The sequence below is a fragment of the Aquarana catesbeiana genome, linkage group LG08 (genome assembly GCF_042186555.1).
Source record: "Aquarana catesbeiana isolate 2022-GZ linkage group LG08, ASM4218655v1, whole genome shotgun sequence".
Taxonomy (NCBI): domain Eukaryota; kingdom Metazoa; phylum Chordata; class Amphibia; order Anura; family Ranidae; genus Aquarana; species Aquarana catesbeiana.
Window position 1 is genome coordinate 290,146,815 of NC_133331.1, and position 20,298 is coordinate 290,167,112.

Below are 20,298 nucleotides of genomic sequence, written 5' to 3' on the forward strand. Positions count from 1 at the left end.
ACTAGCCTAGTCTCAAAATACCAACCAAATCGTTCTCTTCATTCCTCTCAAGATCTCCTGCTCCCTAGCTCCTTCGTCTCCTTCTCCCATGCTCGCCTCCAGGACTTTTCCAGAGCCTCTCCAATTCTATGGAACTCCCCACCCCAATCTGTCCGAATAGCTCCTACTCTATTAGCTTTTAGACAATCCCTGAAAACCCTCCTCTTCAGAGAAGCCTACCCTACCCACGCCTATTTTCATTTTTTCTATCAGTTCATCCCCCACAGTTATTACCTTTTGTTTCACTTGACCCTCCCTCCCAAATTGTAAGCTCTAAAGAGCCGGGCCCTCTGATCCCTCCTGTATTGAATTGTATTGTAACTGTACTGTCTGCCCTCTGTAAATGTACTGTCTGTTGGCGCTATATAAATCCTGTATAATAATAATAAAATAGAAGAATGGAGCAAAGGGCAACATTGTGAAATATAATGTAGGCTGCAGTATTCACATATCACAACATGATGATGTTATACCTCCCAACTGTCCCAGATTCCACGGGACCGTCCCAAATTTTGAATAAAATCCTGGAGTCCTGAAAAATCCTGTGTAATCGTCAATGTAACCTAATAGAAGGATGAACCATGGAGCAGAGGGCAACATTATGAAATGTAATGTAGGCTGCAGTATTTACATATCACAACATGATGATGTTATACCACCCAACTGTCCCAGATTCCATGGGACTGTCCCGAATTTTGAACAAAATTCTAGAGTCCTGAAAATCCTGCGTAATCGTCAATGTAACCTAATAGAAGGATGGACCATGGAGCAGAGGGCAACATTGTGAAATATAATGTAGGCTGCAGTATTTATATATCACAACATGGTGATGTTTTACTTCCCATCGGTCCTGGATTCCACAGGACTGTCCCGAGTTTTCTACAAAATCCTGGAGTCCTGCAAATCCTGCATAATCATCAAAGTAACCTAATAGAAGAATGGACCATGGAGCAGAGGGCAACATTGGGAAATATAATGTAGGCTGCAGTATGGATATATCACAACATGGTGATGTTTTACCTTCCAACTGTCCTGGATTCCGCAGGACTGTCCCGAGGCTTTAACAAAATCCCAGCATCCTGTAGATTCTTGATAATTCCTGGAGCCCAATGCCAGGAAATGTTTGAGTGCTTGGCTCCACTAATGTTCCTGACAGGGTCACCCTGGCACTGGGCTCTCCGGGCACATGCTTTGCATCCCCAACACCATGAACGTTTACCAACATCTCTGACTGTTACAATTAGTAGTGTGGCCTCTGTAGTAAAATAATGAGATAAGCAAGGTTAGATGTACCATCATCCAGGAATGAATAATTAGGCAAAATTGGGAGCCTGATCCCCAGTCAGGCGACCAAGAAAATGGGGGCGTATTGGACTATTACGGTACAGTACACAAAACAATATAGAGAATATATCAATAATATAAAAGTATAATCGATTTTATTGATGCAAAGGACAAATCATAGGTGATACGTTAAAGCACAATAAAAAATAAATAACATAACAACAACAATAGGGTTGTCGTTTCTAAATCATTTTATTAATTTATTATGCCCTACTACTGTTTGTTATTATCAATTGTTTCCAAGTGTTTTTTACTGGGATCCTCTGCTTCCCCTTTATGTTCCATAGCTAGAAGCCGGTGCTTGGCCCTCCCCCTTTGCTTCTCTGCGGCGACCTGGTGAGATCCCTGGTGGAGGAGTCGGTCTCTGTTACAGGGCCGCCCCCCCCTCTTGCACTTATCCTGGTTGGGACTTTGTCCCTGTCTGCCTAAGGGTAAGTGCGCATGTGCATGGGCGCGATCTCCTCGCGCGCGCGCTGTGTGGGACCTCTGACCTTGTGACGTCATGCGCCGGCACCGTCCAGCGTGTGGTCAGCGTCATTGGGTTGGGAGCTACATATAGCAGGCTCTGCCTGTTTGTTGACGGTCGGCTCTTGGATCGGGGGATCGTGCATCATGGCCACAACCTTGTAAGTTAGAGGGTAATCCTTATCCTATTGTCTACTCTAGTCCTGTACCCCTGGGCACCAGCAGTGGTTATATCCTAACCTTGCCTTCCCCTCTAGATACTCCAGGCATGGGCGAATACGCTTCAATATGCCTCCGCCTGTTACCTGTTTTGCAAACTACCTCCTTGCTGGCCCGGCACGATACCGACTCCGTGCAGAGTGCATTCTCTGGCACCCTCATATGTTTACATCAGTACTAGGTATTATTGCCCCTATTATTTCACACCCCACTATCTGCCTCCCCTCCCCTTTACCGCTATCATCCTTGGTTTCCCTTCTTGCCCTCTCCCTTCCTTCCTTCCTTTTTCCTTCCCCCCCCCCCCCTTTTTTTTTTCCTTCCTTTTTTTCCCCTCCCTTCCTCCCCTCCCCCTCTCCTCCCCTTTCCCTCTCTTCCCCCCCCCCTCCTTTCCCTTTCCCTTCCCCCCTTCTTCTACCCTTTCCCCAGGTTCCTCTTCTTTCCCACGCCCCACTCCCACTTCTGGCTTTAACTTCATCACTCTCCTGCCCTTATTCACCCTCTCTCACCTTATCCAACACTATCCCACCTGCCTACCAGTTTTCTTTGTTGTTGTTTCACATTCCCATGCACTACTTTCACCCAAGGTGTGCATTATGTAATTCACCCTATCACCCTGTACACTTTCACCTAAGTATCAGTCCTTCCTACCAATTATATCACTAGCTCTCTTTGGCAATTTTACATATCCAACCACCTCATTATTATTTTTATTTTTATTTCTATTATCCCCGTCATCCGTGCAGCTCCCCCGGGTCGCCGTGGGAGATTACCTTGGGTGGAGGAGCCCTGCGCTCGGGTTCTTTGGGACATGGGTAAGCAGACTTGTCCCTTTTTCCCCCCTCAATTTATTACATTGTTTAACTTTGATGCTGCAATATTATTATCAATTTTATATTTTTTCAGTGTAATCTTACTGTATTTTTTCTGTATTGTTAGGCTTAGACTGTTTAGTCAGAACTTGCTATCTTCAGATTCCCTCCTGACGAAGCGGTTTCATCCGCGAAACTAGTCGAGGAATATTTCTGAGATCAATTGTCTTACTGCAAACTCATGACCCTATTGTTGTTGTTATGTTATTTATTTTTTATTGTGCTTTAACGTATCACCTATGATTTGTCCTTTGCATCAATAAAATCGATTATACTTTTATATTATTGATATATTCTCTATATTGTTTTGTGTACTGTACCGTAATAGTCCAATACGCCCCCATTTTCTTGGTCGCCTGACTGGGGATCAGGCTCCCAATTTTGCCTAATTATCTCTGACTGTTACAAAGATAGATGGTCGGCGTCGAGGGAAGATTCCTCTAGGATCCTCCTCAGCTCCGATGTGTCCTATGACACAACAGGAGGAGAAGCCTAGGAGGAAGGACTTCCCCTAACATTCAGCCATGCTGTATTCGAGGTCTGTGAGTTTAATGGGGGTTATTGCACTTGGGGGGCACAATGCCAGGGAAAACAAACATGTGCGCTTGGAATGTAGGACTTATGTTGATCTAAGTGATTGAGGTGTGGGGTCGTGGTGGAATAAGAGGATTTGGTCTGGGGGAGGGGAAACTGTTCAAGAGGAGAGGGTTGGGGGTGGAGAATTTTCGCTGGTAGAGGTGGTTTGGGGGGAGGTGGGGGGGTTATACATGAAGAGGGAGATTTGAGGGGGAGGGGATTGTGTTAGCAGGGGGATAACTCTAGGGTACTGTAATTGTTTTCAGTTTTGCATATGAACAAAATTTTAAGGTGTGGAACATTTGAGACCTATTTTCGCGACACAGCCTCATCTTTTATTTAGTGCAAAAATAAAATGTCAAATTATATTGTGAGTGTGCACCAGTTCAAATTCATTTATGGTGTATTTTTTCCTGAAAATACAAATTGATAAACAGCCGTGCAACATAAAAAAATTGCAGTAGCCACCATTGTCTTCTAGAGGGCCATTGCTTTCAGAAAATATATAATAATCTGGAAACAATAATATTTTATATTATTATTATTATTTTATATTTGAATTGTAATATTTCCAAACAAAAATGCAAATTTCAAAATGTATGGGCAAGATAAAAAAAAATTCCTTGGAGCCAAAACACAGCATGGAGCCTCTAGAAGAGAGACAAATAGAGACAATTTTATTATTATTTATTTATTTTTATTTTATGATGTGTGTCATAATGTATGAAATATAACCAAATAATGAGCTACAGGGCAGAGGGCAAAATATTGAAACATATAGGATGCAGTTATTAAAATCACCACAAGATGGCGATATCACTTAGAGCAAGTGGAGCGTTTAGACAAGAAGCAATGTCAACAAAGAACAGGAAGTGATGTACAGAAGGAACAGGAAGTGATGTACAGAAGGAACAGGAAGTGATGGACAGAAGGAACAGGAAGTGATGGACAGAAGGAACAGGAAATGATGCAAGACAAGCTGGTCTATATGGCAAATACGGGAGGTTCTGAGCAAGAAGAACGAGGTATTGAGGAGACATGCCTGCATTACACAGGGGAGGTAATAAGATATTATTTTATATTTACACCCAGTAACCCCCCGTCATGTCCGTCCTCTTCATCCATACTCACTGTGACGTCTTTTATCTCCAGCAGATGATGATATATATAAAAGATGTGTATATAATTGAAGTTTATATTTTATAGACCAGATACACCCTTAATATAGAACCATTTATCCAACTGTCCATCCAGAGCCTCTGGTTTATAGACCAGATACATCCTAAATATAGAACCATTTATCCAACTGTCCATCCAGAGCCTCTGGTTTATAGACCAGATACATCCTAAATATAGAACCATTTATCCAACTGTCCATCCAGAGCCTCTGGTTTATAGACCAGATACATCCTAAATATAGAACCATTTATCCAACTGTCCATCCAGAGCCTCTGGTTTATAGACCGGATACATCCTAAATATAGAACCATTTATCCAACTGTCCATCCAGAGCCTCTGGTTTATAGACCAGATACATCCTAAATATAGAGCCATTTATCCAACTGTCCATTCAGAGTCTTTGGTTTATAGACCGGATACATCCTAAATATAGAGCCATTTATCCAACTGTCCATTCAGAGTCTTTGGTTTATAGACCAGATACATCCTAAATATAGAACCATTTATCCAGATCACATGACCACATACCAAAGAGGTGAGGAGGATTCTGGGAGATCACATGACATCACTCTTATTCGTATTAATAAAACACAGACCTGACCAGAGAGTTGAGGAGGATTCTGGGAATGTACTTAGTGATAATTTAATTGTGTACAGGAATAATGAAGTAGTGAAGAGGACATCTGAGCAGTTAAAAAACAGACTGTCAATCCCATGGTCCATCTTTAGAAGGACAGAAGGATCTCTACAAGGACGTCATGATGGACAATCAGCCGCCCCTCACATCACCGGGTAAGAGGAGACTTTATTGTAAAGGAGAGAGCAGTACGGAGGGTCCACCTAGATCCCCCATCATCTGATAAACACATAGAAACAATGTATTCAGTCAGTGTGTGTGTTTCCTACAGATGTATCCAGTAATGAGAACCCACCAGAGAGATGTCCCCGTCCTCTGTATTCCCGGGATTCCACACAGGAAGGTCACACCATCCCTCACCATCATCAGGTAGGTGAAGTTGGAACATCCACAACTTAAAAAATATTCCAAATTGTATGGAATATTAATCTCTGAGGTCTCAGTGTTTTAGTGCTTAAGTTTTGAGGATGGTGATTTTTATAGTTTTGTGGTTTTAGGTTGAGGAAGTGATTGATATAAAAGTTGAGGTGAAGAAGGAAGAAGAAGAGACGTATGTGATTGGTGATCAGCAATGCATGAAGGAGGATGAGGTTATGGATACCATTAAAGAGGAGGAATCTTCTCCAGATATCAGCTCAGGTGAGTAATGAGTAGAAACAGTTCACATTTTACTTCAACAAATGTAAGGCCTCAGAAAAGTATAAAAACAGTAGAGAATCAGGAGACCTTCACAGCTTCAGATAACATGAAACTAGGCTATAAATTGTACAACAGCAAACTAGCAATTCCCGTTTCTCTTGGAAACGTTGCCATACCCTTACGTATAATAAGCATAAGTGGTCTTCATTTATTTAAGCATTCTAGTATGCCACAAATGTCGCTTAATAAAAAGCCATGCTTCTTGAAAACTATTTAGCACCCACATGCTGACTTACAGTAACAAGATCCACAGGCACTCCAAAAAGTCTCAGAAGCAAAATACCAATGTAGTTCATTATAGTCTAGCACAATACAAGAGATGCTTTTTTGGCCCTACTAAGTGTAAAGATAATGCAGTTCTACACCTAACTCAGAAGTAGCAATATTTAGAGGGCTGTACTAACTGGTAGTAAAACATTGGACATTAGACTGTTGTGGAAGCAAACACTTGCTGGACCAACATAACAAATGTTTATTTCCAACAAAGAGTTTAAAGGAAGGTCCACCTCCGTTCCTCACAATAATCAAGACATTGATGCTTGTACACTATCACCCAGTACACCATGGTTGGTTTGCTTATTTTGTCCTATTTATTAAATATTTGGGCTTTCTGCTTTAGTTTTACAATTGTTTGCTATTTCATGAATAGGTCCATGTCATTCCTCGCTTGATCCTTATTCCTACTGTACACCATATGAAAGGTTCTAGCCCATTCTTTCAGATAACATAATGTTCCCAACAAATGAGGAGGAGATACTGTACACCATATGAAAGGTCCATCTCCATTCCTCAATATAATGTCATGTTCCTAACAAATGAGGAGGAGATACTGTACATCATATGAAAGGTCCATCTTCATTCCTAAATATATTGTCATATTCTCAACAAATGAGGTGGAGATACTGTACACCATATGAAAGGTCCATCTCCATTCCTCAATATAACGTCATGTTCCCAACAAATGAGGAGGAGAAACTGTACATCATATGAAAGGTCCATCTCCATTCCTGAGTATAACATTGTGCTTTTAAAAGATGGTCAACAAGCTGACATCTGTTTGGTATTATTATATTTTTTTTTATAAGGCGTATAAAAATTAACACAACATATTTAAAAATTGTTTTTCAGCAGATGGAAAGTATTTTTGGAATCTAAATACTTCGGAGAGACTTCTTAATATATCTCCAGATTGTACTGCAGAAGATCGTGATATTGCAAAATGTTCTTCAAAATTAACATTTTCCTGGTTGGCAACATCAATGGATCCTTCTAATCCTGAGGAACCTACTGATAAATCCCATACTATGACTTCAGATGACCATCTAAGATCAATGGGTCCTTCTCATCCTGAGAAATCTTCTAAAAAATCCCATACTATGACTTCAGATCACCATCTAAGATCAATGGATCCTTCTAATCCTGAGGAACCTTCTGATAAATCCCATACTATGACTTCAGATGTCCATCTAAGATCAATGGATCCTTCTAATCCTGAGGAACCTTCTGATAAATTCCATACTATGACTTCAGATGTCCATCTAAGATCAATGGATCCTTCTAATCCTGAGGAACCTTCTGATAAATTCCATACTATGACTTCAGATGACCATCTAAGATCAATGGGTCCTTCTAATCCTGAGGAATCTTCTGATAAATCCCATACTATGACTTCAGATGTCCATCTAAGATCAATAGATCCTTCTAATCCTGAGGAATCTTCTAAAAAATCCCATACTATGACTTCAGATGTCCATCTAAGTTCTTACAATGCTAACAGATCTACAGATCCATCCGAAACTCAGAAATCTTCTTTAAGCCATGAGGGAGCTCACACAGGAGGGAGCTCATTGTCATGTTTGGTGTGCGGGAAAACATTCACTAAGAAAAAAGGACTTGTTAAACACCAGAAATCTCACAAGACTAAGCATCCTTATTCATGTTCGGAGTGTGGAAAAAGTTATTGTAAGAAAGAAAGCCTTGTTGTACACCAGAGAACACACACGGGTGAGCGTCCCTTTTCCTGTTTAGAGTGCAAAAAATGTTTTTCCAAGAAAGAAACCCTTTTTATTCATCAGAGAATTCACACTGGGGAGCGTCCCTTTTGCTGTTCAGAGTGCGGGAAGTGTTTTTCTCAAAAAGGATGCCTTTGTAAACACCAAAGAAGTCACACTGGCGAGCGTCCCTATTCGTGTTTGGATTGCGGGAAAAGTTTTCCAAGGAAAGGTTCCCTTCTTACACACCAGAAACTTCATACAGGTGAACGTCCCTTTTCCTGTTTAGAGTGCGGAAGGTGTTTTTCCAATAAACAAAACCTTCTTACACACCAGAGAATTCATACCGGCGAGCGTCCCTTTTGCTGTTTTGAGTGCGGAAAATGTTTTTCCGAAAAAGGAAGCCTTGTGAAACACCGACGAAGTCACACTGGCGAGCGTCCCTATTCATGTCCAGATTGCGGGAAATGTTTTTCTAAGAAAGGATCCCTTCTTACACACCAGAGAAGTCACACGGGCGAGCGTCCCTTCTCCTGTTTAGAGTGCGGAAAATGCTTTTCCGACCGAGGAAACCTTCGCAAACACCAGAGAGTTCATACGGGCGAGCGTCCCTTTTCCTGTTTAGAGTGCGGAAAATGTTTTTCTGACCAAGGGAACCTTCATCAACACCAAAGAAAACACACTGGGGAGCACCCCTATTCATGTTCGGAGTGTGGAAAAGGTTTTTTCCGGAAAAAACAGCTTCTCCTACACCAGAGAACTCACTCCGTTGAGCATCCTTATTCGTGTTCAGAGTGTGGAAAATGTTTGACCACAAAAGAAAGCCTTGTTAATCACCAGAGAATTCATACGGGTGAGCGTCCTTACTCATGTTCAGAGTGCGGGAAATGTTTCGCTACCAAAGAAACCCTTGTTTCTCACCGGAAAATTCACTCAAGTGAGCGTCCACATTCATGTCCAGAGTGCGGGAAACGTTTCATCAAAAAAGCAGCCCTTGTTAGACACCAGAGAATTCACACGGGGGAGCGTCCCTATTCATGCTCAGAGTGCGGGAAATGTTTCACTGCCAAAGAAAACCTTGTTTCTCACCAGAAAATTCACTCAGGCGATCGTCTTTATTCGTGTTCAGAGTGCGGGAAATCTTTCTCTTGGAAAGGAAGCCTTGTTACTCACCAGAGAATTCATTCAGGCGAGCGTCCTTATTCATGTTCAGTGTGCGGGAAATCTTTCACTAAAAAAGGAGGCCTTGTTAGACACCAGAGAATTCACTCAGGCGAGCGTCCCTATTTATGTACAGAGTGCGGGAAATGTTTCACTGCGAAACAGTCACTTCTTGTTCACATGACAAAACACAGCTCGGAGCATCCGAACAACTTTCAGACTGTGATAAATGTTCTACAGATCACATAAGTCTAATCAGAGAAAACATCGTTCTTCTACTTGTAATAAAGCTTTGTGAATTGAGACAAATATGTAGTATTTCAATGTTCAGTTTGTTTTTCATTCTGTAGTATTTATAAATACTAAAACTCTATTAAATTGTTGTTTTTTGTTTTTATTTTGTATTGTCTGGATGTGATGGGAGGTATAATATGTGTGGGTAATCATCGATGTATCCTGATAGAAGAATGGACCACGAAGCCGCCGGCAAAATGAAGAGACACAACGTCAACTACAGTATTTATACAATATATCACAACATGGTGATGTTATACCTCCCAACCGTCCCAGGTTCTACGGGACTGTCCCGAGATTTCAACAAAATCCTGGAGTCCTGCAATTCTGCATATAATCATCAATATAACTTAATAGAAGAATAGACAACGAAGCAGCTAGCAAAATTAAGAGACACAACGTAAACTGGAATATTTCTACAATAAATCACAACATGGTGATGTTATACCTCCCAACCGTCCCAGGTTCTACGGGACTGTCCCAAGATTTCAACAAAATCCTGGAGTCCTGCAATTCTGCATATAATCATCAATATAACTTAATAGAAGAATGGACAACGCAGCAGCTAGCAAAATTAAGAGACGCAACGTAAACTGGAGTATTTCTACAATATATCACAATATGGTGATGTTATACCTCCCAACCGTGTCCCAGGTTCTACGGGACTGTCCCGAGATTTCAACAAAATCCTGGAGAGTGTTCTTGATCTGGCCAACTGTTGCTGAGCTCACTACTGGTGCGTTCTTTCTTTTTAAGGATGTTCCAAACAGTTGATTTGGCCACACCTAACAGATTCCAAATGCAAATAGCACACTTGAAATGAACTCTGGACCTTTTATCTGCTCCTTGTAAATGGGATAATGAGGGAATAACACGCACCTGGCCATGGAACAGCTGAGCAGCCAATTGTCCCATTACTTACGCTTGACTCGAACATCGAGCTTATCCCTATTTGGGGGGGGGGGGGGGGGGCAAAATGGCAGAGAAAACAAACTTTTGTGCTAGGAATGTAGAACTGATGCGGACCGAATTGATTGGGGCAGGGAAGGTCATGGTGGAATAAGAGGATTTGTGTTGTGGGATGGGAAATTATTTGTTGTAGGGGGGGGGGGGTTTGGAGGGAAAAAGTTTTGCTTGTCATGAGAGTTTGGGGGCAGGGGGGGTTTTAGATGAAGGGAAAAAGTGTTAGTGGAGTAAAAAATTTGAGTACAATAACTTTGCGGGTTTGCACATGCACAAATTTTTTAGGTTTGGCACATTTGAGAACTATTTACTCGACACAGACTCCTCTTTTTATTCAGTGCAAAAAGATTATATTTTGTGAGCGGGGACCAAAATTAATTTAGGGTGTATTTTTTCCTGAGAATACCGATTGATAAACAGCCCTGCAACATAAATAATTTCAGCAGCCACTGTTGTCTTCTAGAGGGCCTCTGCTTTCAGAAAACATGACACTCTGGTGACATTATTATTTTATATTATTATAATTTTTTATATTTCCCACCAAAAATGCAAATTTTAAAATGCATGAGCAAAATAAAAATTCCTTAGAGCCAAAACACACGAGAAGCCTGCAGGGGATGTACAAATAGAGACAAAATTGTTATTATTGATTTATTTTTAACTGAAGTATAATGTGCGTGTGTCATAATGTATGAAATATGACCGAAGAATGAGCTACAGAGCAGAGGGCAAAATATTGAAACGTAACATAGGATGCAGTTATTGAAATCACCACAAGATGGCGAGATCACTTAGAGCAAGCGGAACGGACAGGAAGTGATGTCAAGAAGGAACAGGAAGTGATGTAAAGAAGGAACAGGAAGTGATGCAAAGACGAAGGCGTGAGGAAGGGAGAGAAGAACGAGGAGATATCACTAGATTACATAATGGAGGTAATAAGATGTTATTTCATATTTACACCCAGTAACCCCCCCCCCCGGTCATGTTCCGTCCTCTTCCTCCATAGTCACTGTGACATCTTTTATCTCCAACATCCACTACTACAGACATATCACATCCTGTATATTGGAGTTATTTTATATGTGTCCAGATACATCCTAAATATAGAACCATTTATCCAACTGTCCATCCAGAGCCTCTGGTTTATAGACCGGATACATCCTAAATATAGAACCATTTATCCAACTGTCCATCCAGAGCCTCTGGTTTATAGACCAGATACATCCTAAATATAGAACCATTTATCCAACTGTCCATCCAGAGCCTCTGGTTTATAGACTAGATACATCCTAAATATAGAACCATTTATGCAACTGTCCATCCAGAGCCTCTGGTTTATAGACCAGATACATCCTAAATATAGAACCATTTATCCAACTGTCCATCCAGAGCCTCTGGTTTATAGACCGGATACATCCTAAATATAGAACCATTTATCCAACTGTCCATCCAGAGCCTCTGGTTTATAGACTAGACACATCCTAAATATAGAACCATTTATCCAACTGTCCATCCAAAGCCTCTGGTTTATAGACCGGATACATCCTAAATATAGAACCATTTATCCAACTGTCCATCCAGAGCCGCATTTAAACAAGAAAATCACTGACTGGAGAGGGAACCATATGAAAGGTCCATCTCCATTCCTCAATACAACATTTTGCTTCTAAAAAATGATCAGCAAACTGACATCTGATTGGTAAAATTTTTAAAATTTTTTTTCCATTTTCTTTTTCGTTTTGTAGCAGGTCTTCTCACTATGATCGCCTCCTATAGCATGTTCGCTGTCTCTGACCATCCACTGTACTATGTCCACTATGTGACAGTTTTCTGGAACATGTTATACACTAAGAGCCCTTTCACACTGCCAGCGTGGAGGCGTCAGTGGTAAAGCGCCGCTAGTTTTTTTGGTGGCCAAATAAAGGGTTAAAAGTGCCGCTTTGCAGGTGCTTTGGTGGCACTTCCCATTGATTTAAATTGGCAGGGGCACTTTAGTGCCTTAAAGGTGCTGCTTGCAGGACTTTTTTGACGTCCTTCCAGTGCAGCGCCCCAGTGTGAAAGCACTAGGGCTTCCACACTGGGATTGCAGATCAGGCTTTTTTCAGGCGCTTTACAGCTCCAAACAACTCCAGTGTGAAAGGGGTCTAAATATTATGTACATCTCCTTGGTGATGTCTGAAGTTGAGACCCCCCCTCTTTACTCTATCTTCGTTCTTCTGTATGTTTTCAGGAAAAGAGGTGTGAGAAGGTCCATGACTATTCTTTACTACAACAAAGTAATCAATACACGAATACTGTTGTCTAGTATGGCGTGGGTCTATCCCTTGATCTGTTTGTATGACTGTACCCAAATCAACGTCAGGAATGTTTTGTACTCTGTACTGACATATATGACTGCTGAATTCAAGGCATAGAAAAACAAATATAACCTATATAAAAAATTGCTTTCCAACAGATGGACAGTACTTTTTGAGTTGAAATATGTCAGAGAGATGTCTTATCAACAGATCCTTCTAATCATGAGTCATCTTGTGATAACTCACATACTAGGACTTCAGGTGACCATCTGAGATCAATGGATCCTTCTAATCCTGAGGAATCTTCTGATAAATTCCATAAAATGACTTCAGATGTCCATCTAAAATCAATGGATCCTCCTAAACTTGAGGAATCTTCTGATGAATCCAAAACTATGACTTCAGATGTTCATCTAAAATCAATGGATCCTCCTAAACTTGAGGAATCTTCTGATGAATCCAAAACTATGACTTCACATGTTCATCTAAGATCAATGGATCCTCCAAAACCTGAGGAATCGTCTGATAAATCCCAAACTATGATTTCAGATGTCCATCTAAGATCAATGGATCCTCCTAAACTCGAGGAATCTTCTGATGAATCACATATGGCTTCAGATGTCCATCTAAGATCAATGGATCCTCCTAAACTTGAGGAATCTTCTGATGAATCACATACTATGACTATAGATGTCCATCTAAGATCAATGGATCCTCTTAAACTTGAGGAATCTTCTGATAAATCACATACTATGACTTTAGATGTCCATCTAAGATCAATGGATCCTCTTAAACTTGAGGAATCTTCTGATAAATCACATACTATGACTTCAGATGTCCATCTAAGATCAATGGATCCTCTTAAACCTGAGAAATCTTCTGATAAATCCCATACTTTGACTTCAAATGACCATCTAAGTTCTCACAGTGTTGACAGATCAACAGATCCATCCAAGCCCCAGAAACCCTCTTCAAGTGACAAGGGAGTTCAAACAGAAGGGAGCTCATTGTCATGTTCGGTGTGCGGGAAAACATTAATTACAGAAACAGCGCTTCTTAGACACGAGAAAACTCACACGGCTGAGCGTCCTTATTCATGTTCAGAGTGCGGGAAATGTTTCGGTGAGAAATCTGGCCTCACCAAACACCAGAAAATTCACACAGGTGCGCCTCCTTTATCATGTTCACATTGTAAGAAAAGTTTCCTTACGAGATTTGCCCGTAGAAAACATCAGAGAATTCACACGGGTCAGCGTCCTTATTCATGTTCGGAGTGTGAAAAATGTTTTTCTGAGAAAGGAAGCCTTGTTATACACCAGAGAAGTCACACGGGTGAGCAACCCTATCCATGTTCAGAGTGCAGTAGATGTTTTTCTGACAAAGGAAGCCTTACGAGACACCAAAGAAGTCACACTGGTGAGCGTCCTTATCCATGTTCGGATTGTGGGAAATGTTTTTCTGACAAAGGAAGCCTTGTTATACACCAGAGAAATCACACTGGTGAGCAACCGTATTCATGTTCAGAGTGCAGTAAATGTTTTTCTGACAAAGGAAGCCTTAAGAGACACCAAAGAAGTCACACTGGTGAGCGTCCTTATTCATGTTCGGATTGCGGGAAATGTTTTTCTAGGAAAGATACTCTTCTTGCACACCGGATAATTCATACGGGTGATCGCCCCTTTTCCTGTTTAGAGTGCGAAAAATGTTTTTCTAACCAAGGAAAGCTTCGTAGACACCAAATGAATCACACTGGTGAGCGTCCTTATTCATGTTCGGAGTGTGGAAAAAGTTTTTCTGTGAAGGGACGCCTTCTTCTACATCAGAAAAGCCACTCCGCTGAGCATCTTTATTCATGTTCAGAGTGCGGGAAATCTTTCCTTCGCAAAAGGATGCTCGTTTCTCACCAGATAGTTCACTCGGGTGAGCAAACGTATTCATGTTCAGAGTGCAGTAAATGTTTTTCTGACAAAGGAAGCCTTAGGAGACACCAAAGAAGTCACACTGGTGAGCGTCCTTATTCATGTTCGGATTGCGGGAAATGTTTTTCTAGGAAAGATTCTCTTCTCGCACATCAGATAATTCATACGGGTGATCGCCCCTTTTCCTGTTTAGAGTGCGAAAAATGTTTTTCTAACCAAGGAAAGCTTCGTAGACACCAAATGAATCACACTGGTGAGCGTCCTTATTCATGTTCGGAGTGTGGAAAATGTTTCACCGCGAAAAGAAACCTCGTAGCTCATCAGAGAATTCACTCAGGTGATCGTCCTTATTTGTGTATGGAGTGCGGGAAATGTTACGCTCAGAGACACTCCCTTCTTGCACACATGACAAGACACAGCTCAGAGCATCCGAACAACTTTCAGACTGTGATAGATGTTGTACAGATCACATAAGTCTAATCGGAGAGAAGACGCCTACCAACGCGTTTCGTCAAATGTACGATGGCTTTTATCAGGTGGAACTCTTCAGTCCATAGAAGACCTGGAGGATGATTAAGGAGTTTATAATGGGGGACATCCTGGGAAAAGTCATGTTTTCTTTATGGGTGGAGCTTATTAGGCTGAGTCTTGTATTGGCTTCTTTTGTTTCTTGGAGGTTCAAATTGTGAGGCATCAATGCTACAGCTTCTTCTAACAACCACTTTGTGATATTCCCATTTCTCTTTGTCTATTTCACAATATAAAAAAAAAATACAGCATGCAGAGTGGTGGCTACTCCTATCAGAGTGCCCCTTTACTAGTCATGTGCAATTCATTTAGTTCCGAATTAGTTTTTTAATGAATTTCAACAAATTTGTTAATTTGGAAATATCAAAATTTTGGAAAATAAGAATGAAAATCCGGAAATTCAAAAGAGCAAAAAATCCAAAAATAAGAATGAAAATGGGAAAATCTGAAATAATAACTAACTAATAATAACTATTAAAATTTCAGAAAATCTGAAATCCGAAAATCAGGTTCCCCCATCAGAGTGCCCTCTTACATCAGATGCCCCATCATAGTGCCCCCTTACATTAGATGCCCCATTAGAGTGCCCCCATATATCAGGTTCTCCCATCAGAATGCCCCCCATTCATCAAGTTCTCCCATCATAGTGCCCCCATACATTAGGTTCTCCCATCATAGTGCCCCCTTACATCAGATGACCCCATCAGAGTGCCCCATACATCAGGTGCCCCCATACATCAGGTTCTCCTATCAGAGTGCCCCCATACATAAGGTTCCCCCATCATAGTGCCCCCATCTATCAGGTTCCTCAATCAGAGTGCACCCTTACAACAGGTGCTCCAAATCATCATATCCCCGTACATCAGGTGCCTACAACAGGGTGCCCCTTTACATAATGTGTACTCATCAGAGTGCCCCCATACATCAGGTTCCCCAATCAGAGTGCCCCCATACATCAGGTTCCCCAATCAGAGTGCCCCCATACATCAGGTTCCCCAATCAGAGTGCCCCCATACATCAGGTTCCCCAATCAGAGTGCCCCCATACATCCGGTTCTCCCATTATCGTGCCCCCATACATCTGGTTCTCCCATTATAGTGCCCCCATACATCCAGTTCTCCCATCAGAGTGCCCCCATACATCCAGTTCTCCCATTATAGTGCCCCAATACATCCGGTTCTCCCATTATAGTGCCCTTATACATCCGGTTCTCCCATTATAGTGCCCCATACATCAAGTTCCCCCATCAGAGTGCCCCCATACATCAGGTTCCCCAATCAGAGTGCCCCCATACATTCAGTTCTCCCATCAGAGTGCCCCCATACATTTGGTTCTCCCATCAGAGTGCCACCATACATCAGTTTCCCCCATCATAGTGCCACCATACATCAGTTTCTCCCCTCATAGTGCCACCTTACATCAGGTTCCCCCATCATAGTGCCACCTTACATCAGGTTTCCCCATCATAGTGCCACCTTACATCAGGTTCCCCCATTATAATGCCACCTTACATCAGGTTCCCCCATCAAAGTGCCCCCATACATCCGGTTCTCCCATTATAGTGCCCCCATACATCCGGTTCTCCCATTATAGTGCCCCCATACATCAAGTTCCCCCATGAGAGTGCCCCCATAAATCAGGTTCCCCAATCAGAGTGCCCCCATACATCAGGTTCCCCAATCAAAGTGCCCCCATACATACGGTTCTCCCATTATAGTGCCACCTTACATCTGGTTCCCCCATCATAGTGCCACCATACATCAGGTTCCCCCATCATAGTGCCACCATACATCAGTTTCCCCCATCATAGTGCCACCTTACATCAGGTTTCCCCATCATAGTGCCACCTTACATCAGGTTCCCCCATCATAGTGCCACCTTACATCAGGTTTCCCCATCATAGTGCCACCTTACATCAGGTTCCCCCATCATAGTGCCCCAATCAAAGTGCCCCCATACATACGGTTCTCCCATTATAGTGCCACCTTACATCTGGTTCCCCCATCATAGTGCCACCATACATCAGTTTCCCCCATCATAGTGCCACCTTACATCAGGTTCCCCCATCATAGTGCCACCTTACATCAGGTTTCCCCATCATAGTGCCACCTTACATCCGGTTCTCCCATTATAGTGCCCCCATACATCCGGTTCTCCCATTATAGTGCCCCCATACATCATGTTCCCCCATCAGAGTGCCCCCATACATCAGGTTCCCCAATCAGAGTGCCCCCATACATTCAGTTCTCCAATCAGAGTGCCCCCATACATTCGGTTCTCCCATCAGAGTGCCACCTTACATCAGGTTCCCCCATCATAGTGCCACCATACATCAGTTTCTCCCCTCATAGTTCCACCTTTAACAGGTTCCCCCATCATAGTGCCACCTTACATCAGGTTCCCCCATCATAGTGCCACCTTACATCAGGTTCCCCCATCATAGTGCCACCTTATATCAGGTTTCCCCATCATAGTGCCCCCATACATCAGGTTCCCCCATCATAGTGCCACCTTACATCAGGTTCCCCCATCATAGTGCCACAATACATCAGATTCCCCCATCATAGTGCCACCATAAATCAGGTTCCCCCCTCATAGTGCCCCCTTGCACTAGGTTTCCCCATCATAGTGCTACCTTACATCAGGTTCCCCATCATAGTGCCCCCATACATCAGGTTCCCCCATCATAGTGTCCCTATACATCGGGTTCTCTAATCAGAATGCCCCCATACATCAAGTTCTCCCATCATAGTGCCCCCATACATCAGGTTCCCCCATCATAGTGCCACCATACATCAGATTCCCCCATCATAGTGCCACCTTGCATCAGGTTCCCCCATCATAGTGCCCCCATACATCAGGTTCTCCCCTCATAGTGCCACCTTACATCAGGTTTCCCCATCATAGTTCCACCTTACATCAGGTTCCCCCATCAGAGTGCCCCAATACATCAGGTTCCCCCATCAGAGTGTCCCCATATATCAGGTTCCCCCATCAGAATGCCCCCATACATCAAGTTTTCCCATCATAGTGCCCCCATACATTAGGTTCTCCCATAAGAGTGCTCCCATCTATCAGGTTCCCCAATCAGAGTGCCCCCTTGCAACATGTGCTCCAAATCATCATATCCCTGTACATTAGGTGCCTACAACAGGGAGCCCCTTTTCATAATGTGTACCCATCAGAGTGCCACCATCACATTTATAAATAATAAAATTATCAAATTGTTCTTTTTCGTTTCATTTTTATATTGCCTGGATTTAATGTGAGGTATAACCTGTGTGCAATCTTCAATCAACCAAATAGAAGAATGGGCCACGAGGCAGAGGGCAAAATGATGGAACATAACATAGACTGCAGTATTTATATATCACAAGCTGGTGATGTTGCATAGCCGGGCAGTATGTATACATCTTATACAAATTTGGCTTGTGTGGGTGGTGACAGGTGACAATGTGAAAGGTCCATCTCCATTCCTCAATAGGACTTCATGTTCCCAATAAATGAGGAGGAGAAACTGTACACCATATGAAAGATCCATCTCCATTCCTCAATATAACCTCATGTTCCCAACAAATGAGGAGGAGATACTGTACACTAGGGATGAGCCAAACACCCCCCGTTTCGGTTCGCAGCAGAACATGCGAACAGGCAAAACATTTGTTCAAACACGCGAACACCATTAAAGTCTATGGGACACGAACGTGAAAAATCAAAAGTGCTAATTTTAAGGGTTAATATGCAAGTTATTGTCATAAAAAGTGTTTGGGGACCCGGGTCCTGCCCCAGGGGACATGTATCAATGCAAGAAAAAGTTTTAAAAACATTTTTTCGTTTTTTTGGGAGCAGTGATTTTAACCTCCTGGCATCCGCGCTATGGCCGAATGACGGCCACAGCGCGGACCTTAATTCCCAGGAGGCCGTCATATGACGGCCTCCCCTGTGCACGCTCCCTGCGCGCGCGCCGGGCGCGCTGTGATCACTGAGTCACTGAGACTCGGCTGATCACCGATCCGAGTAAGGGGCCGGTCCCGGCCCCTTACCATGTGATCAGCTGTCAGCCAATGACAGCTGATCACATGATGTAAACAAAAGATCGGTAATCGGGTTTTTTTTTACTCACGCTGACAGCGTGAGTAGAAAAAAAGCCGATCACCGGCTAGGATGTGAGGGACATCGGTCCCCAAGTGGAAGAGGCACATCTGCCTCATCAGTGCCACCTAAAAGTGCCACCTAACAGTGCCCACAGTGCCACCTAACAGTGCCCACAGTGCCACCTAACAGTGCCAACAAGTGCCACCTATCAATGCCCACAAGTGCCACCTATCAATGCCCACCTGTAGTGCCAATCAGTGCCACCCGGCAGTGCTGCCCATCTATCAGTGCCCATCACTGCCGCCTCATCAGCGTACATCAATAAAGGAGAAAAATTACCCGTTTAAAATTTTTTATAACAAAATATAAAAAAAAATAACAATTTAAAAAAAAAAAAAATTCAGGTTTTTACATTTTTTTAACAAAAAGTAAAAACTGCAGAGGTGATCAAATACCACCAAAAGAAAGCTCTATGTGTGGTGAAAAAATGGTAAAAATTTCATTTGGGTACAGTGTTGTATGACTGCGCAATTGTCATTCAAAGTGCGTCAGTGCTGAAAGCTGAAAATTGGTCTGGATAGGAGGGGGGTTTAAGTGCCCGGTAAGCAAGTGGTTAATAATGCTTAAAGTGAAAAAATAAAAGTGAAATATTCTTTTAAATTTCGTACCTGGAGGGTGTCTATAGTATGCCTGTAAAGTGGCGCATTTTTTCCGTGTTTAGAACAGTCCCTGCACAAAATGACATTTTGGAAAAAAAGGCATTTAAAACTACTCGCGGCTATTAATGAATTGTCAGTCCCGGCAATACAGATAAAAATCATTGAAAAAAACGGCATGGGATCCCCCCAGTCCATTACAAGGCCCTTTGGGTCTGGTATGAATATTAAGGGGAACCCCGAACCAAAATGTTAAAAAACATTGCATGGGGGTCCCCCCAAATTCCATACCATGCCCTTCAGGTCTGGTATGGATATTAAGAGGAACCCTGCGCCAATTTAAAAAAAAAAAATGGCGTAGGGGTCC

The 20,298-nt window shown here is 42.4% G+C and overlaps 2 protein-coding genes across 3 annotated transcripts; both read left to right on the forward strand.

The window, feature by feature from the left end:
* Positions 1 to 3,764: 3,764 nt before the first annotated feature.
* Positions 3,765 to 9,513, forward strand: LOC141104682 (uncharacterized). 2 transcript variants are annotated; one of them, XM_073594350.1, is made up of 5 exons: positions 3,765 to 4,572; positions 5,349 to 5,483; positions 5,600 to 5,697; positions 5,826 to 5,967; positions 7,159 to 9,513. In XM_073594350.1, exons 2-5 carry the CDS (start codon positions 5,450 to 5,452, stop codon positions 9,426 to 9,428), a joined length of 2,544 nt encoding a protein of 847 aa, XP_073450451.1. In that variant the 5' UTR covers positions 3,765 to 4,572; positions 5,349 to 5,449; the 3' UTR covers positions 9,429 to 9,513. The 2 variants fall into 2 exon arrangements, with proteins under 2 accessions (XP_073450451.1, XP_073450450.1); XM_073594349.1 differs by having other exon boundaries at positions 3,767 to 4,572; positions 7,156 to 9,512.
* A 1,767-nt stretch (positions 9,514 to 11,280) lies between these two features.
* On the forward strand, positions 11,281 to 18,409 carry LOC141106636 (uncharacterized). The gene is made up of 2 exons (XM_073597575.1): positions 11,281 to 11,368; positions 12,892 to 18,409. The coding sequence occupies exon 2, from the start codon at positions 13,012 to 13,014 to the stop codon at positions 15,124 to 15,126; it is 2,115 nt and encodes a 704-aa protein (XP_073453676.1). The 5' UTR covers positions 11,281 to 11,368; positions 12,892 to 13,011; the 3' UTR covers positions 15,127 to 18,409.
* Positions 18,410 to 20,298: the final 1,889 nt, after the last annotated feature.

Coding starts and splice junctions, on each gene's coding strand:
- LOC141104682 (XM_073594349.1), top strand. CDS start 5,450: ATGATGGACAATCAGCCGCCCCTCACATCACCGG. Junction 5,484..5,599: donor GCCGCCCCTCACATCACCGG/GTAAGAGGAGAC, acceptor TGTTTCCTACAG/ATGTATCCAGTAATGAGAAC. Junction 5,698..5,825: donor CCATCCCTCACCATCATCAG/GTAGGTGAAGTT, acceptor TTGTGGTTTTAG/GTTGAGGAAGTGATTGATAT.
- LOC141106636 (XM_073597575.1), top strand. CDS start 13,012: ATGGATCCTTCTAATCCTGAGGAATCTTCTGATAAATTCCATAAAATG.